This window comes from Cetorhinus maximus, chromosome 6 (assembly GCF_964194155.1).
Source record: "Cetorhinus maximus chromosome 6, sCetMax3.hap1.1, whole genome shotgun sequence".
In the NCBI taxonomy this organism is placed as follows: Eukaryota; Metazoa; Chordata; class Chondrichthyes; order Lamniformes; family Cetorhinidae; genus Cetorhinus; species Cetorhinus maximus.
The window spans coordinates 4085265-4107327 of NC_135884.1; the positions used below are offsets into that span (position 1 = coordinate 4085265).

Consider the following 22063-nt stretch of genomic DNA (forward strand, 5'->3'; position numbering starts at 1 on the left):
TATTTTGTGCAGAAAGGTTTCACATCTGAGTGATAAGAATACTGCTCATCAGAACAAGGAGCCACAGGCAGGGAGACATTCTTGGGAGTTTACTGACAATAGTGCACATTATGTGCAAGTGATTAATACTCGTGCCCAGACTGCGCAACTAATTATCCTTAACTTTCCTAACCCCGTTGCTACGTCTTGGTGTTCTCCAGACATCCACAGCAGAGGTGGAGGCAGCCTGCTGACTGTGATGACTTTGGCGGGCATCCTCTGGAGGGCAGAGAATTGGGGGGGCCCCGGCCTGCTTTCGGGGTCCTGCTGTGTGGCAGTGGCACACTCCTTGGCCTGTGAAGCTGGATCTGCAGAGGTTGCAGGAAGAGGGGAGTCAGATGGGCCGGTCACTCCCACAGTCACCTGGGTGGATGGCCCCAGAGTGTGCACCTGCTGATCCTCCTCCCTATGGGTGTCCAAGGGCCCCTGGCTGACTCAGTGAGCGGAAGGGGTATCTGGAGTGAGATCGAGCTGCCCAGCACCCCTCTCGCGTACACACTGTTGGAGGCCAACTAGAGCATCAGTGATGGAGTTAAGCTCACGCAACAGTGCAGGAGTGATATCCTGGACCAAGGTCTCCACGATGGCCACCATCCTGCCAGTGTTGATCTCGGTGCGTTGCAATGCCAGCGCTATCACCTCACCCTGAAGATGGACGGACTCCTCCATCATGCCTTGCAAACTGAGGAGCGCAGCAGGCATCCCTTCCTGATGTTCCCGAGCTTGCCTTTACAGCTCCAGCAACCGTGACGTGACCGAGTCTAGAGGCTTGTCATCCGACTCGGACTCAGCAACGTTCTGGCCTCCAGCAGTCCTCCGAGTGCCGGGGACCTGAGAAGTCTCTGCCCCCGCCTGCTGTGGACCAGAAAGTGCGATGTGCTCACCAGATTGTGATTCCGAGGCTACTGTAAAGCTAGGTCCCACCAAAGTGTGTGTCTCTGCTCTGGTGGAGGGTGTGGGTGAGCGCTGTGCCTTCAGATTCTTCTTCAGAGCTTGCTTGGAGGTTCTGGGTCGCGGATTCCATCGGCTGCTTCCCAGGTGTGCCTGCAAAAGCAGACACATTACTCACAGCATAGTTGTCTGATGGATGTTGCACTACTGGATCCTCACTTGGTAGAGCAGTGCCGACCTCACCATCAGCACAGGACCGGTCCCGGTCATCGCCCGCCAGCTGGATGGCTGTGTTTTCGAATTCTGTCAGAACTTTGAATTCCGGCATCCCTCCACCTGTCAATGGCCTTTCCCTCCTGTTGTGAGCCAGTTTGTCCTGCATGAATATGAATGGGGAGAGTGTATCAGCATGCCTGCCAAGTCAGCTGATAAGTATGCCTGGCCTGTGTGGGTGGTGAGTGGTCCCATGGATGGGATGAGGGCGTGTGTGTGAAAGAGTGAATGCTGATGTCCCTTGCACTGGCAATGAGTGAGGACCCTGTGAATGTGTGATGGGTTTGTGAGTGTGAGAGTTGGGAGTGATGAAAAGAGTGACTTACCCAGGCAGAACGGAGGAGGTCATTCATCCTTTTGCAGCGGTGGGCTGCTGTCCTCCTCTGCAGGGCATTCGCACTGACCACCACCTCCCAAGCTAGGTTGGTGACATCGCTACCCATCCTGCAGCCACAGCGGGGGTAGAGCACATCCCGGTGGGCCTCCACGGAATCCAGCAGTCGCTCGAGGGACCCGTCGTTGAAGCGGGGGGGCTGCAGTCTTTTTGCCTTTGCTGGCCATGTCTCCCGGACAGCAGTGATGAGCTAGTGGCGTTGAACACTTTGCTGGCAGCCGGCGAGAGCCCACCCGCCATGGAAACGGCATGTTTCGGGGGAGTGAATATATAATGAGGCGAGCTCGGGAAGATATGGCATGAAAACCCGCCATTTTCATCAGTGGGTAGGATTCCATTTTACCCGCCCGCTACCGCACTCAGTGCAATTCTGGGAAAATTCAGCCCATTGTGTTCGCTGCTACCTAGGGGTGCCTTTACTCTGGGGTCATTAATTAATCTGGTCACATTACACAATACCAAGTCTAACATAACCTGCTCTTTGGTTGGTTCGAGAATGTGCTGCTCTAAGATACTATCTCAAAAGCATTCTATGAACTCCTCATCTAGGCTACTGCTGCCAATCTGATTTTTCCAGTTTATATGTAGATTAGTCACCCATGGTTATTGCCATCCGTTTATTACAAATGTTATGGTACAGCCGATGGTAAATGCTGAGCTGCTCAAATCCCAGAGGGAAACTTGGAACAACTGCCACAACCTTTTCTTTGCAATTTGTATAAATTTGGAGATGCGTGCCTTGAATTCAGCAGTAATAAGACCACCAAATCTTATAGCTTTCTTACAAAACTAAATCAAACCTTTATTAATAGAAGAAATGATTTTAAGTACAAGTTAAATCTACACATTACTACTATGACTTCTAAATCCCCTAATTAATCTAACTCCCAGTTACACTTTCGTTAAGGCAACAGTAAGACAGGATTTTAAAAAACACAGGGAAGGTGACACACAATACCTTGAATCAGTTGAACTCAAAGTGAGTTTCCTTAATTTCAATCCTTTGTAGACAGCAGCTTGAGGCATAGATGAAGGCTTTTCACACTTGTTAGATCTTAAAATGCCTCCCCTCATGCACAACCTTTGTTCCTTTATACATATTTTCCCCTTTGTTTCACTATGTCTTTGGGCCTCTCTGATGATGAAAATCTCTCATAGTACTAATGTTACCAGTAATCTTTGGGAAAAATAAACACACTGTTTCTGAACTTCACCTGGCTAGGTGACATCTAGTCTGGTTTATTTGAAAATGCAAATGTTCCCTTCACACCTACGTCTACCTACCAGCTGCCTTTAATTCAATTAACACACGCACACATCAATTCACACACATACACAGACCCAGACCCCACTATTACTCTACTTAACAATAAATTCCAATAACATTATTACATCTTCCTGACACAAGCACCCAATATTTATTCTTGTATATTTTGCCCTACATTATGGTTACTGTTAGGGGGCCTGTAGCCCACTCCCACTAGTGACTTATTTCCCCTACTATTCCTCATCTCCACCCAAACCAATTCTACATCCTGATCTCCTGAACCAAGGTAATCTCTAACTATTGTACAAATGCCACCCTTGATTTAACAATGCTACCCCTCCACCTTTACCTAGCTTCCTATTCTTCTTGAAGGTCTTATACCCCTCAATAGTTGGGACCCAATTCCTGTCATCTTGCAGCCAGGCCTCTGTGATGGCTATCAGGTCATATTTATTTACTTCAATGTGCACCATCAATTTGTTTACTTTGTTATGAATGCTATGTGCACTCAAATACAGAGCCTTTAAGTTTTGTCTTTTTGTTATCTTTGACATCTAATCTTGATTCTTTGTGTATTCTTAGGTTTTTTTCTCTCTGTCCCTTCCTGCCATTCTCCAACCCTCTTACCTTGTCTACACTTTGATGTACCACATCTTTCTACATTTGATCCCTTGCCCCTACTATTTAGTTTAAAACCCCCTCCACTTCTCTAGTTATGTGGTTCGCAAGAACACTGGTCCTAGCCCAGTTCAGGTGTAGACCGTCCCAACGGTACAGCCCCCACTTTTCCCAGTGTCAGTGCTCCACAAACTGCAACCCACTTCTCCCACATCAGTCTTTGAGCCACGTATTGATCTCTCTAATTTGATGTACCCTATGCCAATTTGCACACGATTCAGGTAATAATCCAGAGATTATAATGTTTGAGGTTCTGCTTGTCAATTTAGTGCCTAGCTCCTCATACTCTCTCTGCAGAAACGCTTTCTTAGTTCTACCTATATCATTGGTACCTACATGGACCACGACATCTGGATCCTCCCCCTCCCACTGCAAGTTCCTCTCCAGCTCTGAGCAGATGTCCCGAACCCTGGCACTGGGCGGGCAACACAGCCATCTGGACTCTCACTCTTTGCTACAGAGAACAGTGTCAATCCCCCTAACTATACTGTGCCTCTACTACCACCACTATGTTCCTTTTTTCTCTCTCGACTTGAATGGAATTGGGTGGAAGTGGCTCGTGTGGAATATAAATACTGACAAAGATAAGTTTGGCCAAGTGGCAGGTTTCTGCGTTGTAAAATTCTACATAATTCTGAGCAGCTACATTGCTTAAACTGAGGTTTTTTTTGTTATAAAATAACTGATTCCAAAAACAGGAAGCTAAACAATGGCACTGATAAGGTTATGGGAGAACTGCAATTTTTCTAAAAAGGTGGGTCAAATTAAATAAACTAAAGCAATTGGGTATCATTTTCAAAAAAAAAAAATCAATGAAATAATTTATTTCAGTAAAATATATAACAGGTTCATCCCCCCCTTGCCCCAGATAGCTGATATGCACCATGTGGTGTTGTGCTGTACTGAAATGGAGAGAACAGGAGGGCTGCAAATTTCATTTCTCATGGGTCTCAGTAAATTGGGACACTGAGAAGCCTAGAGCCTTGAACCCACTGTTTCTCGTCCCACCCACAATAAATCAGTCTGCCCATGCACAATGTTTGAGCTCACAAATGAAAAACAGTGACTCGGTGCTGGGGAGCAGAAGGTAATGGAGGGAAACTGGTGCCCATTGAACCATACCCTTGCAACAGTCAGCATCTTTGGGAGACGGGCAAGGGGGATAAAATGTACAGGAAGATTTTACAGTTTAACAGTATGCTACAGAGCACTGACTGTATTTCAGGCATCAATAAAAGGGTGTGGTCACTTCAACAATAGCATTTGCACACACATCTTACCTCTTCTCCTTGAGAGCCCTCTGCAGGCAGGAAATAGGAAACCACCACCGTGCTTGTAGTTTTAAATACACCAACGTCATACCACTGATTGGGTTCCTTCCTGGCTGTTGGCTTTGGCTGGGTAAGAGTAGATGCATCATGTTTCTGCGGAATCGTATTAAAAACATTGGTCACCTGGAAAGTACTTGGCTTTAGATTTCCATGGAAGAGTTAGAGAATAAAATGGGGTCAACCAGCAGTGATCAGAAAGAAAATACAGCAGATGAATTCTGATGAGGGAGGTATATCTGAAATGTTGACCTTTTACAGGTACAATACTCAAAATCTGGCTGTCCGAAGCCAGAATTGTCTGAAAACCGGACATTTTTCTCTTGGGAAATCTGGGCACCGCTCCCGGAACACGGTAAGCGGAGGAATGAAGAGCCCGTTATCGAGCTAATCCCAGAGAATGGAATCAGTGACAGCTGTGCACACACAGGACGAGTCATTGCAGCGTTTTAAGATTTGTCTCTTCCCAGCCCTCGCTATTCCCTGGACACAAAGTTGTCTGTACCACCAATGGGAGAGAGTCGGGGGTTCTCTCCACATTTCCGATTGCAACATCCCTAGCTGCTTTCAGGGGGGGGATTAGAAATCAGTTGTTTCTCTCTGTTCCCATGAAGCCTGTGTGAAGGAGTTGGTTGGTAATTCAAAATCCAGGAAAATCAGAAATCTGGCACGGTCTCAGCCCGGACTTTGGACAATGTACCTGCAGTTTTAAGGATGCTGGTAGATCTGCTGCCCATTCCCACCTATTTCTGTTTTAAAATGGTACAAGGTACGCAAGCAAAAGTTGCAAGGTTTCTCTCCTTCTATGACAACAACTTGAATTTATTTAGCACTTTTAATTAGTAAAATATCCTTAAGGTCCTACATATCTTCTCTGGGGTTTGCTGAACAATGCATACCATTCTTTCTGGGCTCTCTACATTACAATTATACCAGCCTGGGTATTACCTGCCCACTCCATCACATCACCTAGTCATGTTCCTTGTTCTATTGATCTATTACTGTCAACTTTCCAGGTAATAACAATCCAAAGAAATTTCCTCGATTCTCATAACTTGGTAGTGGCTGCCTTGGGATACTATTCTATCTATCCTGTGCTAGATAGCCTCCGGCACAGAGAGATCAAATCTAGGGCAGAATTTTACGATTGTGATCATGACTTTCAGCGTTACACAGTCTGCCCTCAGTTCTCCAAATTCTGTTCTGTAACATAAAAGTCGGGACAAATTTTGAACCTCTCAATACTGTGAATCTACTCTAGTGGTGAAGTAAACTATCTATTGTCAAAAATCACCCATTTAGTGCTAGCCACACAGAATCTTTATCAAGTGAAATTATGTGTCTATTTATTTAGGAAAATATGCCAACACTTACTTCAATACCACGACATAAAGATAAAAAGCCAGCTCAGTATGTCATGGCATGGTTGAGGGGCAGAGTTGTATATCAGTCAGCAGAACTATTCTTTGAGTAGAGTCATAGGACTTGATCCCCTGGAGCAGGTAGAAGACAGGATCCCAGTTTAACCGGAGGGCAGGTTAAAAAAAAGCTGCCTGCCCAAAGCAGTGATGCTGCCATCTTTCCGTACACATTGACGACTGCAATTCAATAGCAATCTTTAGTGTGAACCACTTCAGGTTGTATCCTGTTTAATATTCCTCCATGAATCAACATCACTGGTCAATCAACCCTAGGGGATCATGGGATCTTGCTATGCACAAAAGGGCTTCCAGATCTGCCTTTAAATTACTCACTGTACTTCAAAGTATTTTAAAGCACGTTCAGGGTTTCTCATTTATTGTTTGGGGGGCAGGTGAAGAGTGGGGGAGAGAATGAGGGGAAAGGAATGTGATAGGCTGCTGCTTAACAGCTACTCTTAATTAAATCACATTGATGCAAACAGCCAAACCTTAAATTTGTACTCAACTTCAAGGAAATCTTTTTTAACTTTTTATTTTTTTTCATTTTTCTTTTTTGTACAATACTAGTTTTAGGTAGACATTGGACATTTCCATGACATGGCAGTTTTTCTGCCTATGCTTACCCTTAAGGAAAGAGGGATATTGGGGAAATGTAACACCTTCTTATTATGGAGACCCAGTGTATTAAGTCATCCTGAGTAAGGACCATCACAGTTAAACATGGAGGAAAGTTCCTCTGCTCCAGTTCATCTATATACTTCAGCTACATTGCATCCCATGCAACACCAACAGGTCACAGACTAATAGGATTTCAGTGCAACAGTTAGCTTCCTGTTGTAGACCCTATAGATACTGGATGGAGACTGAAGGATTCTTCGAATCAGCAGAAATGCCATCAATCTGTTCTGGATCTGAATCCATGTCCCAGAGACAAAAAGCCAGTCCCTTGTTCAGAATTCCTATCATTAAGTGTGTGAAATTCTGAGATGTTTTCACATTGTAACAATCCAGTACATAAACACAAGTTTCTTTAAATAATTCTGCTAACTTTCATTTCACTTATTTTGAAATGTTCAAGATTGTTGTACAAGTCAACCAATAATTTACAAGGGAGGCAAGAGTATCAAATTGCCTGCCCTTACAGGAGCACTTACCGACACAGGAAGGCCAATTCCATTGGCCACTTGGGTTAAAGCAGTGGCTGCCTGTAGTTTCATTGGACTAGAGATTTGGTTGGTTGATGACGTCAAGAGGGAAGTGTATGGCGCCAAACCTGTTATAAAGGAAAGCAATGGTCAGTTTTACCATAATATTTCCCTCACTTACAGTTTGTAATTCCAAGCCGCTGCATTAAGATGTCATGCCATGTACTTTTAATATTCTCATCCTGTAATCAAATAGAAATTCAGTCCCTATTTCAAGGAAACATTTGTCTCACATTGAGTCTACATCCATTATGCTTACTAGTTGACATCTGTGCCAAGCTGAGTAAGTTGAAGACAAGAGATGAGGAGTCAGTCAAGCATCAGTAATTAGGCGATGCCTAAGTAGTTGAGCAATAAGCTGGAGAAGAGGGCAGGGAATAAATAAGTTAGCTGCAGGAAAAAGGTTATTGAAACACCCAAGGAGGGTTGGATAGCATGAAGCAAGTGTTTGGACTAATTAGTCAGGAAGGAAGGATAGGAGACACAAAAACACCAAGGTTCTCAACATTTTCTCTTTTACTTATTCTTTCATGGTATGTGGCGTTGTTGGCTAGGCCAGCATTTATTGTCCATCCCTAATTGCCCTTGAGGTGATGGTGAGTCCATTGGAATCCTGTTTCATTAAATTTACATATACTGAAAATATACTGTTATGTAAGCTATGGATGGGCAATAAATGCTGGCCTAGCCAGCGATGCCCACATCTCATAAATGAATTTTTAAAAATGGTCTTTGGAACAAAATAAATACTTTTATTAATATACACCTTTAAAAAAAAAGTAACAGGGACAGTCAAAACCCAGCTGGATGCTCTGATGGGAACAGGACACAAGACTTGATGCATCTCTCCATGTATAACATGTATAATCTGCTTTGCTGTCTGTGGGGTATTATTGGTACAGAAAGGCTCTCGCACTGCACTCCAAACACCATGAAGTACTTTTGAGGTGTTTCAACGATCGTGTTAGAAAAATGTAAGAATTTTATTCAGTGTAGCTTGGAAATAATGCAACTCTGGTGCAGCATACAGGTCTTTATTTATTTATTGTACTGAGTCACTCTTGCATTTAGACTGTACTACAGGTTAAAGTAGCCAGTAATGTGCATGCAGCAAATGTCCCACCTCCTGTTTCTCGCATTAAAAAAACATGGCACTTATCTGTGAGTTAATACACTACTTTGGAATGCTTGGTTATCCAATCAATGGGGTTTTCCTATCCATTGCTGTTGATATTGCAGTATCAGATACTGGACTAACAACCTAAAAGTCATGAGGTTACATTGCACCATGATATCTTGTGAAACTGCATTGCCAGCTGACACCTGGAAAAAAGAAGTGACCATGGAAGCTACTAGATTATCATAACCAACTAGTTCATGATGTGATTTTGGGAAGCTGCTATCTCTGCCTAGTCTGGCTGACACTGGACTCCTGATCCCCATTACATTGCCAGCTCAAAACTCTAGCAAGCTATTTGGTGAAACAACAGTTACAAAATGTCACCTTGCCTTTCTCATGTGGTTGTACCATTATCGCTCACATCCTGTAAACAGCTTGCATTTATATTGCACCTTTAACATAGTAAAATATCCCATCGCATTACACAGGAGTGTAAATCACACAAAATTTGACACCAAGCCACAGGAGGAGGTATTAGGACAGATGACTAAAAGCTTGGTCAAAGAAGTAGCTGTTAAGGAGTATATTAAAGGAGGAGAGGGAATTGGAGTTATTAAGGGAGCAAATTTCAGCACTTAGGCCCTAAAGGACTCAAGGCATGGCCGTCAATGGCAGAGCAATGGAAAAACTGGGATCCCTAAATGGCAAGAATTGGAGGTTTGCAGAGATCAGAGGGTTGCAGGGCTGGAGGAGACTACAAAGATAGATGAGGGCACAAGGCCATGCAGGGATTTGAAAAGATGAATGAGAATTTTAAAATTGGACTGGAGTCAATGAGAACAGCGAACATGGGAGTGACAAGTGATGAGTTAGAATATGGGCAGCAGAGCTTTGGGTGAGAAGCAAAAGAAGAAAAACTAAAGCTATTTTGCCATACTTGCCTGTGGTCTTCTGAATAGGCATCTGAACACTTGAGACTGTACTAGGCAGTTCTTGTGGCCCATTGGTCTCCGAGGTAGAATCATTGAGACTATCTGCTGGCGCTAGAGCCTCTGCTGGCCGGGAGGGCTGGTTGCTCTCCGCAGCTTGCTGCTGCCGTGCTCTTTCTATGTCTTGCTGTGCAAGTTCAGCTAATGGTACGATGGATTGCAGGGACACCAGTGTCTGCAGTGCCTGGTGCGACAGCTGTGCTGGCTGCATTGTTGCTAAATCTGCCGATGAGGTATCCATGGCCTCTTCCCTTGCTGCATTTTAAAGAGGGGGGAAAGACTGTTCAAAACTACTGCAGTGTTGTTAACAGTTAGTTATCAGTAGGTTGAAGAGCACAAAGACTGGTTAATTTTTTAACAGAACGACAAACATCAGCTTTATTTTAAACTGTACAGGTGGCACATTAGTATAGTGGCTCAGTACATTACTAATATAGTACATAATCACTACACTAATCTACTGATCCAGACATATGATTTCAAATCCCACCACAACAACAGGGAATTTAAATTCACTTCCTAATTCAATCCGAAATAAAAAGCTAGTATCAATAATAGTGACAATGAAACTAAAAATCCATCAGGTTCATTAATGCCCTTTCGGGAAGGAAATCTGCTATCCTTACCTAGTCTGGCCCATGTGTGACTCCAAACCCGCATCAACGTAGCTGACTCTAACTGCCCTCTGAAATGGCCCGTAACTTCTGGTGGAGTGGCAACTGAGTGGGATTGCCACTCCGCTTGTAGTTACTTTCCTGGAAATCCAACTGCTTTTATCTCACCCGACCTTCGATTCAGGCTGGGTGTGATCTGTGTAGCACAGCATGTTCCCATGGTCTTCTGTCCAGGGCTGCAGCGCTGGAGGGAAGGAGAACACGCCCCCTTTTTAATGGTCCTGGCTGACTCGGGTCAGGTCAGCTGGGGAGGGTGCCGTACGGAGTGGTTGGGAGGTCTGTATAATAGTTACCCAGAAGCTAGAAGTGGTTTTAATTCTTCTAACTCTTTCTGGGTACCTATTGCTGTATGACAGTTAGAACCACCTGAAGTTTGCGATTTAAATCGCATCACTGGATGGTTGCCAGTGCAGGGCAATTGCCCAAAGGAAATTTAAACTTCCCGGGCAACTGCTGTGAAATCCTTAACTGCGAGCTTCCAGTGGTGGTGGTGGGGCAGGGGGTTGGGTTTCCCAGGGCATCTTAGAGTATCCCCCAGATACACTGCCCCGGAGCTCGGAAGTTATGGCCCCCGCTGTCCTTACCTAGTTTGGCCTGTATGTGACTCCAAACCCACATTAATGCAGCTGACTCTTAACCTCTGAAATGGCCTCACAAGCCACTCAGTTGTATTCGAGGTGAATTAGGGACAGGCAATAAATGCTGGTCTTGCCTACATCCCATGAATGAATAAAATACTAAAATTAAACCTACAGATGCCGGAAAGTCTGTGAACATGTTAAAGGGAAAAGGAACAGGGAACACACTGGGTTTGTCAAAATCTGAAAACAGCAGACAAGGTAATGTTTCAGCTGGACACCCTTCACAAGAAAACTGACAAGGGTGTCAACATCCACATTTCCCTATTCTGCAGGACAGAATTACAGACTTGAAGGATAGAGGGTAGCTGCAATGCCCATCTGCAGGGCTGCTATGACACGTTAGATGATGTGTGCCAGGCGGATCAAATCCACAAGAGAAATTTGATCACGTGGTCACAACGACTTTGCAATTTGTAGTTATTCTGAGATGCCTGCCCTGAATTCAGTAGTAACAAGTCCACCAAGACTGTACAGATTTTCTTTTTAGAAAACTAAATTAAACATTTATCAGCAAAAGATTTCAAGCACATACCTAGGTCTACAATAAGTCCTAAAACCCCTGACTAATCTGGCTTCCAGTTACACTCCTGTTAAGGCAACGGTAAAAAAAGATTTAAACAGATCCAGGCAAGTCAACACAATACCCTGGACAGTAGAATTCAAAGTGGCTTTTCCCACCTTCGGTTTCTGTAAACAGCAGCTTAATGCACAAATACTGGAGGCCTTTCACACTTCTGGTAGATCTTACAATGCCTTTCTCTCTGACACATAGTTTCTTCTCCTTTATACATGTTTCTCCCTTTTAATGCAAATTCAATTTAATGCAAAACTTCACTTTTCTCATAACATAAATCTTTTCATGATGCTAATATTGTCAATAACCTTTGGGAAAAATAAACACACTGCTCAGCCTAGCTGCTCTGGCTAGGTGTAACATCCTACCATCTCTTTGAAACTCTAACTACCCTGTTTTATCTAAAAATGCTAATTCTCCTCACCTCACATTCTAAAACTTCAGCCATGTTTATGTATTTAGCATTTCAAACCTAGCCTCCAGACCAGCTGTCTCCAATTCAATTAAATTGCGCACACGCGCACGAACTATCCAAAACCTACTTTTACAATAGATCACAATAATACTATGAGAATTATTATACTTTCGTGACAAAGGCTCCTCTACTCGTTTCTCTACAGCTGGTGTCACCTGTGAAAGTACAGCACAAATGTGGAGCTGAGTGAACAAATTATACTTTACTTGTGCCAGAGACAACAGTGTGCTTTCACACAATTTCTCAATATTCAGGCGGTGAAACGTGCACTACTGTAGCTCACCACCATTAACCTCATTCTGAATACCTGAAGCAGTGATAGGTCTCAGAGAATGAGTGCGATTTGTGCTTGCTGAACCACAGCAGCTTGCATCATCTCTAGAGTCTGTCCGAAACCTGCTTAAGAACCAACAATCACCTTCTCTTGCTGTTTGCCAATTTCCCTATCATCTTTGCCTTGCTGGAGCACAGTTCCATGGCAGCATGTGCTTTCTGTAACCTTCACATAGTCCAAAATAACAAAATTTGGCTCAAACCCCAACTGGAGTTTTGAGCACCACGCCACAAAGATATATTGGCTGTACTGAGGGTGCTGTGCAGATACTCCAAAATTATGCCAGATTAAAAGGGCTAAATTATGAAGACCGTTTGCATTGACTAGGTTTGTATTTTGAGTATAGAAGACTGACAGATGATTTGACTGTGGAGTTGAAAATGTTAAAAAGATTAACTAAAGTAGTTACAGAGAAACTATTACCTCTGGTGGGCAAACATATTCTTAAGAGCTAGGCTTTTTAAAGAGCGATATCAGGTAGCATGTTCACAAGAGTTGCGGAAATCTGGAGCTTCCCCCAACCCAACCCAAAAAGCTGTGAACATCGTGGGTCAAGTTTTCAACACTGAGATCGATAGGTACTTCCAGAGAAGTATCTATCAATATATTAGACCCCAAATGTTAACTCTATTTCTCTTGACAATGTTAGAAATGCAGGTTCCTTTATGAGTTTCAGAGTGAATTGAGAGGTGATGCTCATTGAAGCCTGTACTTAAGAGCTAGGTTTTCCCTCAGTAGAGGAGGGGGGAGGCATTTGCTTCTGGAGAGGGCAAGGGTCCAGAAGGGAAGAGCGGAAACAGGTATTTGTATTGAACTATAGTTTAACAATAAAACAGTTGTGATTCACAGAATGTCTTCTGCTGCCTGATTTGGTCAATGGACATCTCTCTTCACGGATGCTGCCAACCCTGCTGAGATTTCCCAGCACTTTGTGTTTTTATTTCAGATTTCCAGCATCTGCAATATTTTGCTTTTATTTAACAAATGCTTGTTGGGTAAGGGAATCAAGGGGAAGAGGTGGGTAAATGGGAGATAATATGCAGATCAGTCATGATCTAATTGAATGGTGCAGGAGGACCGAGGAGCTGAATGGCCTCCTATTTCTATGTTTATTGGCTACTGACTGCCAAGATGATTATAATCATGCCCGATCCTGTGAATTTGTCCAATGACACTTAACACCCACAACATTCGTGTAATATTTTTGTTAGGACGATCATGCCTTTAGTTAGCTTGCAGTCATTTTTAACCATACATCCTACTTACTACCCTTGCAGTTCAGAGCCCAAACCTGCACACACACCTACCTGCAGTTGCAGTCCCTTTAGACACCAGAGACACCTGTGTCGTCGTCACCGTCCTAGCTTCTTCTAGTGCCGCCAATCGGGCTGCCTCCTCAGCGGCAGCTGCTACAGCCAGCTCTTCGGGAGACAGACCCAGCTCGGCGAGGGTCTCAGGCCGGCTGTCAGCCAGGAGCTCTCGAGGAGGGAGGAGTTGGTCTTGATGAAGGCTGACACTGGTTTGAGGTTGCAGCACCTGCGCCAAGGTAGCCGCTGTTGTTCCTTGGTTCGTGGTGCCAGAGACCCGAACTGTTAATGTGGCACCAACACCTGAAGAGCTGGCAGGCAAAACATGTCCAACAGTCTGCCTCGCTGTAGACACGGAACTTTGCTCAGTGTTATTAGACTGCGCTTCAGTTGATGGAGCTGCCTACAGGGAGAGAAAAATAATTTGGCAGCTCAATGATTTGTCCTTAATCGCTGTGTGGGATACAAATGATGTGGACTTCATCGTAGTAATTAAGTCAGATGTCAGCTTGTGGTAGTCCTAATAGCTGCACAGAACAATTATTGATCTGAATCTTCAGAGGAATTAATCTAAAGTTTCAAGCGTCTCCTCTTGTTCTCGAGTAATATTAGTCAGAAATTCAAGCAAGGGTTTACACACCTCATAGGCATTCTCAACATGGAGGATAGCAATTTGGATTAAATCAACTTTATTGTGCAAACACAAAGTCCCTCACCACCCCATCTCGAGTCTCTAAACCAAGTGATGGTCAGCTTTTGTTTGACATGGAGTGCAGAAACTCCATGTAAGATGACAACTCATTTACCAAATATAGATGCAGCAAAATAAAAAAAGGTTCAGGGATCCACAAGTGAGGACAGGGGTACTGCTGCAGTTTAACTATTTACAACTAGGCAGCCTACCAAATACAGCAACACTCACCTTTTCACTGCTGCTCTAACCAGGAACACTAAGATTATATAACTGCTACGTTATTTGGACTGAGTGGGAAGGATTCTAGACTTCTAAGAAAGGTCTATATCTCCAAGACTCATTAACAAGCTTTTCATCAACTGCATATCAGGATTGTTAATTTGAAGCCACTCAAAGACAATGGTTACTAGACAATTGATGAATGTGGATTTGAAAAGTACGATGCGGATAGCAGGTATTAGCAGCTGCTCATGAGCAGCACAACTCACCATAACAATGGCAGATATATTGCTATTATTCTCCCGAAGCACAAAGGTCTTACCCCCAACACTGAAGCTTCCCCAGTTGGAAGCTTGGAAATTTGGCAACTGCTTGCCTTTCTGCAACTTAAATCAGTCAAACACCAATCGCTGGATGGGTGAACGGGTTCTCATACCTCAACTCAAGGTAACATTTATCAGCAGTTCTTGTTTCAAGTCTCTCAAGCTTCCTCAACATCTATTTATTAGAAATTAGTTCTATATGTCACAAGATTAACCTGCCTCTGGATACGAAAACACCAAAGTGTCCGTCGCCCTTTTTCATCAAGATCACAAAGGTCTATGTCCAGGCTGAAGTTGGTGTTCTGCAGGATCTCCAGGATTAAAACATGTTATCTTCCAATCAATACCTCAGTCAGTTGAGCCACGCATGCAAAGATATAATATTGCACCAGGCAAGTTTTTCTCTTCTTTTAATCTGAATTGTTTGGCCCAAATTAAGTCTTCCATCGATATAGCACCTTATCACATTTCTTAAAATTTCCAAGTGCTTCACATTTCATCCTTAAATTTAACAAACCATCGGATTTGGTCTCCACTGCAAACTTTATAACCTCATCACTAATTTCAATCACACTGATTGCAACCTGAGTGTTTGTTTTGACCCCGAGCTGAGCTCCTGATCACATATCCTTGCCATCAAAAAGACTGCGCACTTCCATCTCAGCCCTTGCATCAGTCCATCTGCTGATAAAATCCATGCATTTGCAATCTCCAGCCTAGAACCAGCATGTCACATTCTGAAATTCAAATGAATTTTATATTTTAAACCAGAACACAAAAATGCTGGAAAAGATGACCACCCAAGGTCACCTGACTTTTGTGGAATAAAACCACTCTCCTGTCTCAAGCGGGAATAAAAAGAACATTCCAGGCTGATGTGAATAGATGCCTGTTGTAATATGCCTTGGAGATGGTAACATGTCATCACTAGAAGGGAAGTGTGTCATGTGACCCAGGCTCAGTTTCACTTTGGTCTGTGAGCAGAAAAGGCACGCACAGCTCCGCTGCTGTCTTCAAGCTTTCTATCCATGTATATTTGTCCTCATGTACCTAGTTTAAATAAATGAACCCACAACATGTTTACACAATGCCTTATGAGTGATTGGTGCCTTTATATTATTATAACACACACGACATGGTGTGCAGCAGTGGTTCCTTCTAAACAACATGGTGCTCAGCCTGGCAGCAATATTAAGTACAGGTACAACATGGTGAAGTCTTAGATCATGTTACATGGCATGAGATGACCCTCGATGCTTTGGTCAGACCGTAACAGAGTCACAGCATCAGAAAGCGTTGAAAACACAGCGTGGTGACTGCACAGCAAAGCTTTGAAGATACGGTGCTCAAATAAAAAGCTTGTAAGCAGACAGATATCTCGCAGTGAGATTGCAGCGCATAACCTGTCAGTTCAGTGTTGGGACAGCATGTTGAGAGGGCCAGCACTTTGAGAGGACCAGCAACAGCTTAGCTCAGTTAGAAAAGGTGAGTGACCAGGGTGTGGGCCGGATCAATAGTGAGCGAGAAAGGGTCAAACAAAAAAAAAAACAAACTAGCAACTGGGAACGAAGGTCTACACAGGCTGAACATGTCAAGATTAATTGCAGAAGAGCTAAAGGATTCCCAAAAGATATGGACTACATTGGAAGGCTGGTTCAGAATCAGGTTAAACTTCCATATTCATCTAGAATTCATGTCATTTCGACAACAGCCTACAGAATTCATAGACCACTTCATCAGCAGATGCAGAGGGGTACGTGCTGTGATTTTTCAAACGCAGAACTTGCAGACAGAATTATTGAGTTGGTGACCGCATCCACTCCCATGGAAGTGTTCTAGAAAGATCTGCTAGACAGCCAAAACGCATAGCATTGAAGAACTACTCAAGGATCCAAGTACAAGGATCCTCGCAGTTCGACAAAACGGACAAGTTCCAAGCACCACCCCAATTGCTGATGCGCTTACTAGAACATCCAAAACTAGCAGGACATGTGGAAGGTGCAGCTTTCTGCAAGCGCCAAGAGAATGTCCAGATTTTCAATAATACTGCAAGGCATGTGGTACAAAGAGCCATTGGCAGCAGCAGTGCACTAAAGCAAAGGCAGATACAAAGAGCCGTATAATAATCCAAAACAGGCAGTACACAACGGTTACACATATACACGAGGTGACTGACAAATCAGAAAATTACAATGATATGCAGGACGAGATGAAGAACAGTGAACAAGTTTCACACATCAATCTCATTGCCACAGATGCCATAATACCATCCGAGCTGTTTGCCAAGATTTCAAATTATCTGCCCTAAAGTTGGTAACTACACTTTATTGGCCAAGATTGATTGGGGGGGCGGGGGTGGTGACGTGCAAACATGCTACCCCTGCGAATTCTAAAAGACATATACCCACAGATGTGGAAGGCCATGGCAAAATCTACAGCTGTGAAACTTTCAGGGTACATTGGTTCACTAATTCTATGTGCAGGATCCATAGTCCTGGAGTGCAAGTACAATCAATCCTCCTGGGTGTCACAGATGTTTATGATGTGACCTAACATTGAAATATCCAAAATGTTTCGACAAAATTGGCAGTTTCAAGGGAGTTGCAACGTTACACTTGCAGGAGAATGCAAGTTCACCTACTGATCTGGTACATTTTGCATAACGCAAACGCCAGCAGCTATAAGAAGAAATGGTGAAAGATTCTACATTCCAGAAACTGTGGAAAACATCATTGATGGATGGCCTGATTCAATCCAACATGTCCACAAACATGAGACACCATTTTGACCTTAATTAGCCTTATCGGGTCAAGCTAGGCAACTTCCAGGGAGTCATTTTTAAAGGCAGGCAGGTCATCATACCGGAATCTTTGTGATGTGATATTCTTCAATAACTTCATCCCTCACACATGGGCATAGATCAGATGAGAAGACTCACAAGAGAGACAGTCTATTGGCCGGGTATTAACAATAACATTGAAGTCATCGTCAAGAAGTGCGAGGCATGTCAAGAACATATGCCAAGTCAGCACTGAGAACTACTGATCCCACAAAGTTCCTACCCATCTATGGTCTAAAATCACATCTGACCTCTTTCATGTCCATGGTACTGACTTCATTGTCATCATCGACTACTTTACCAAGTACCCCATTATTCGACAGTTGCACAATACATCAAGTACAACTGTCGTGCACACTCTTAAGTATTATTTTCAGATTATTTGGTGTGCCTTTGGAGATCATGGATAACAGCCACAATTTATTAGTAAGCCATTTCAAGATGCGAAGAGAAGTGGAATATCGATCACACTACTTCTCCTCATTACCCTAGATCTAACGGCAGTTGAATGAACAATTCACAAGGCGAAATCTCGAATTCTCAAATGTAGACAGACCAAGCAAGATCTACACAGTGCAATGTTACATCCGAGAGTAACATCTTTAAGTGCAGCTCTCCCATCACTGGCAGAGCTCATGTTTAGCAGACCAATGCGTACCAATTTACCTACTCTTACCCATTCTACTCTCTCAGAAACTAGAGAGCAACTTTTAAAACTGCATCAGAAGATGACCCATGAGCACAATAAAAATGGAGGTATAGAATTGCCAAGTTTACACTAGATTGCACCATAGGAAACTGCCTATTACCTAATAGCACCTAATTAGTGAGTAGGCACTCACCTGGGTTGAAGCCCACCTTCCTGTACCAGTGTCATACCCCTATGTATCTCTTCCTTGCCCTACCTGTGTGGAGGGTCCAGGTGCAGGTGTGGACTGTGTTACCATGGTAACCGCCCCACTCTGAGCTGTAGATGCTGTGGTTGCAGTGTTTGTTGTTCCTGCTGTTGCTGTTTCACCGTGCACACTTTCAGGGATACCTTGTGCGTTCATAGCAGGTGGCTGGACTGTAGAGTTGGAGGGGGAAGAAAAAGAATAAAAAACATATAAGATGACAGGTTTCATCAAGCTTCCCTTGTGATAAATTCATCTCCAACATTAGACTTGCATTTACATAGCATTTTTCACAACCTCAGGAAATCCCATGGCACGTTACAGCCAATGAAGTGCTGTTGAAATGTAGTCACTGCTGTAGTGCAGAAGTGACAGCCAATTTGCACACAGCAAGGTCTCACAAACAGCAATGTGATAATGACCAGAATAATCTGCTTTTGTTTTATTGATTGACCAGGACACCAAACAGAACTTCCATGCTCCAAAATAATGCCATGAGTGTGCAGATGGGGCCTTGATTTAGTGTCTCATTGTGAAGACATCTCCAGCAGTGCAGCACTCCTTAAGTACTGGGAGCATCAGCCTACATTTGTGTGCTCAGGTCTCTAGGGTGGGACTTGAACCCACAATCTCTGTGCCAGACACAAGGCTGCTACCAACTGAGCCACAGCTAATACTCATCACTCAGTTACAAGTAGTTAACTCACTTATCAGTTATGCAAAAATAATGAGTAAATCAGTAAACCAAACTCGTTCTCATTCCTGCTTCACACTTGCCTTGGTTTGCCGCAATGTTTGCTGTGGTGGTTGTAGATGTGTTGGTGGTGTTGGTTTCTGACGTCTCGTGGGGAGGATTTGAACACCTGACTGGCATTTCTACAAACTCGAGTTTGTGGGTCTGAGTTTCTGAGTTCACCGTAGCGACCCGAGGTGCTGCAACCAAAGCTGACCCTGAGTTTACGAGCTGTTGTGCTTGCTGCGTCACCATGCCACTGGGGGAGGCAACGATCGTAACCCGGTTTGGTTCAGACACAGGCTGAAAGGAATTCACAGGCACAAGTGAGAAGATGCAAAAAGGAGAGACCATACCACCAGTTCAGTGCACTTCACCCACTTTAAACTATGAATGGAAGGTGCATAGCAACATAGTAAAAGCAATGGTATCGAAAAGAGGAAGTATTTTGGTTTTTTTGACAGATCAGGGTGATGGATCAGTGGGTAAATACAATGTAAACTGAAATATAGACTAGCTCTGTTCAGACCAAGTATTTCAGTCCAGGAGGAGGGTATTATAACTGGCCATGGACCAGAGAGGAATTTGGTGGTCTCTATATTTGTCTCTTTAATTCACATTCTGGGACAGTATCATCCATAAATCCTATTGTTCCAATGACACTACTAACCCTGGTTTCCCTTGTCCTGGCAGGGAATCATAGGCCTAGAAATTCAGGTGCACCAATTTATTTGAGCACGTGGGAGATTAGCACAGGAATCAAATCTTGCTCTTAAGTGGTGAGCCACAATACCCGGCCTCATTTCCAACGAGCTGTCAAGCTGTGGACAGTAACAGGCAGCTTGTAACCTATTTTGCACTGAAGATTGAGCCTGCTCCTCCTGGCTCCACATTCAGCCAAGTATATTTTACAATCTTACCTAATTGTTTGTGGCGCAACAGGCAGTTTGATTAAGGCCATATCTCTCCCCTGGGTTTAGCCAGTGGCAGCTACCTCCTGCCAAACTCACCTTCCAGTGGCTACCTCAAGCATGCTCCATATCTTTTACATATGCAAATAAGGGGTTTAACACCCATTTCGGGCATGGGCACCGCATGATTTTTTTGTGTCTTTACCAATATGGCATGTGATGCATTCCCACCTGCTGTTTTGAACGCTCAGAGGTTTGTTCAGCGCCTAAAAAAGACACCGACTAGTCAAATTTCTTGGCTATGCACTTTTACCTACAAATATACTGCTGGCACTAGAATCCTGAAATGGAATTCAAATTAAAATGTCAATATCAAAGCAACTGGTGTCCTCATCTGCTATGGTATTATTTCACATATTCCAGCATCTGCAGAGGAGTACTGCATCAGCCCCTGAAGCAATCTCCATCTGTCCCAGCCCATCTAAGTTCTCTCTGCCAGGCTCTTGAGCCACTTCCATCTACCTCAGGGGTTCCCAAACTATGGGTTGTGAGCCCCAATGGGGTCACAGGGTGAGATTTTGGGGCCGTAAGCTCGGAGGTAGTGGTGGTGGCTGTTGAGCTTGGACTGAGTTTTGACAGGTGCAAGACCCTTAAAATGTTCTTCTTTTTCCCGACAGTGAGCGTTGGCTTAATTGTCTGTTCGCTGAGGCCCGGCTACTGCTACTGCTACTACCGCAGCCTGCAAAAAGGGAGGCTTTTGGATTGTTCAGGGCAAACCCAGCAGTTTTAACCACCCCACCGTCCCCTTAACAACTCCATAACCCTCCCCTCCCATCCTCCAATTTTCACTCTGGGGTCACACAAAGCCTGAGGCATTAAAATGGGGTCACATCAGGAAGAAGTTTGGCAAGCACTGATCTACCTTGCTAAAGTCACAACATTCCCATTGAAATGGATCAACATCAACAATTTTCAAGGTTTGGGGCTTTCCATAATTTCGGGGATGCAAAGTGGCGTGAGGGTATAATGTTTTGCTCCAATTGAGTTCCTACCTGAATGGTGATGATGGGAGCTGTGGAAGTTGTTCCAGTTACAGCAGTAAGTTTCTGAGTGGTGTTGGGGGATGCACTGATTATCTGGCCAGTAAGGTTGGCGATGGTGCCAAGGGTGGCAATGGGCGTGTTGAGCGTGGGCGAAACAGTGGACACTCCTGCAAGTGTGGTGCCCATCGTACCTGCTATCGTCCCCAATGTACTTGCACCTAACAAACAATTTTCAAAAAAAAAAATCAATAAAAAGTCAAAAATACGTTGAACGACGCAGCTTGCAATCAATTCCAAGCTCCAAAGCCTAAAGTTGCATTGAACCTAACTGTCCAGTGATTTTTATTGATTTACGAGAAACGTTTGTAGACTCTTGTTCAAATTTTCATTTTTAGACAAGTTCACCCATTTTTTTTTGTATTTCCATCGCCTATTCTTTGCCCATCTGGCCTGACACCTAAAGAAGGTACAAGTACAGGCAAGAGCATAACCCTTGTAGCAAGCCTCCATGAGGGATCTGGGATTGTGTAGTGATCATGAGCACAAACTCTTGCTATTATTTCTCCAATTTCTAGTCCAGGTATGTCAGAGTTAATTACAATGACGTACTGACAGTTTGTCTAACTCAGTAGAGAATGGTGGATCAAAAGCAAGATCTTCCTGACCTCTATGAGACAATGCGGTACTGGCTGCAGGATTTGTCCACAAGCCACCATCTTGGTAGGTTTCCTGCTAATCATTCAATCTATATTGTCCTCCTGTGCAAACAAGATTTTTATCATCCACAACCTCCTTTTA

General features: G+C 43.8%; 1 protein-coding gene across 1 annotated transcript in view; it reads right to left on the reverse strand.

Moving 5' to 3' along the window:
• The window catches only part of LOC144681463 (host cell factor 1-like), a 105011-nt gene that overhangs the window by 23936 nt on the left and 59012 nt on the right, over positions 1-22063 (reverse strand). Inside the window, exons 16-22 of the mRNA XM_078543055.1 lie at positions 21275-21483; positions 19356-19614; positions 18591-18751; positions 13611-14013; positions 9558-9860; positions 7446-7564; positions 4823-4966 (exon numbers count right to left, since the gene is read on the reverse strand). Of these exons, the coding sequence (XP_078399181.1) occupies positions 4823-4966; positions 7446-7564; positions 9558-9860; positions 13611-14013; positions 18591-18751; positions 19356-19614; positions 21275-21483 (1598 nt within the window). The remainder of the gene's footprint in view (positions 1-4822; positions 4967-7445; positions 7565-9557; positions 9861-13610; positions 14014-18590; positions 18752-19355; positions 19615-21274; positions 21484-22063) is intronic.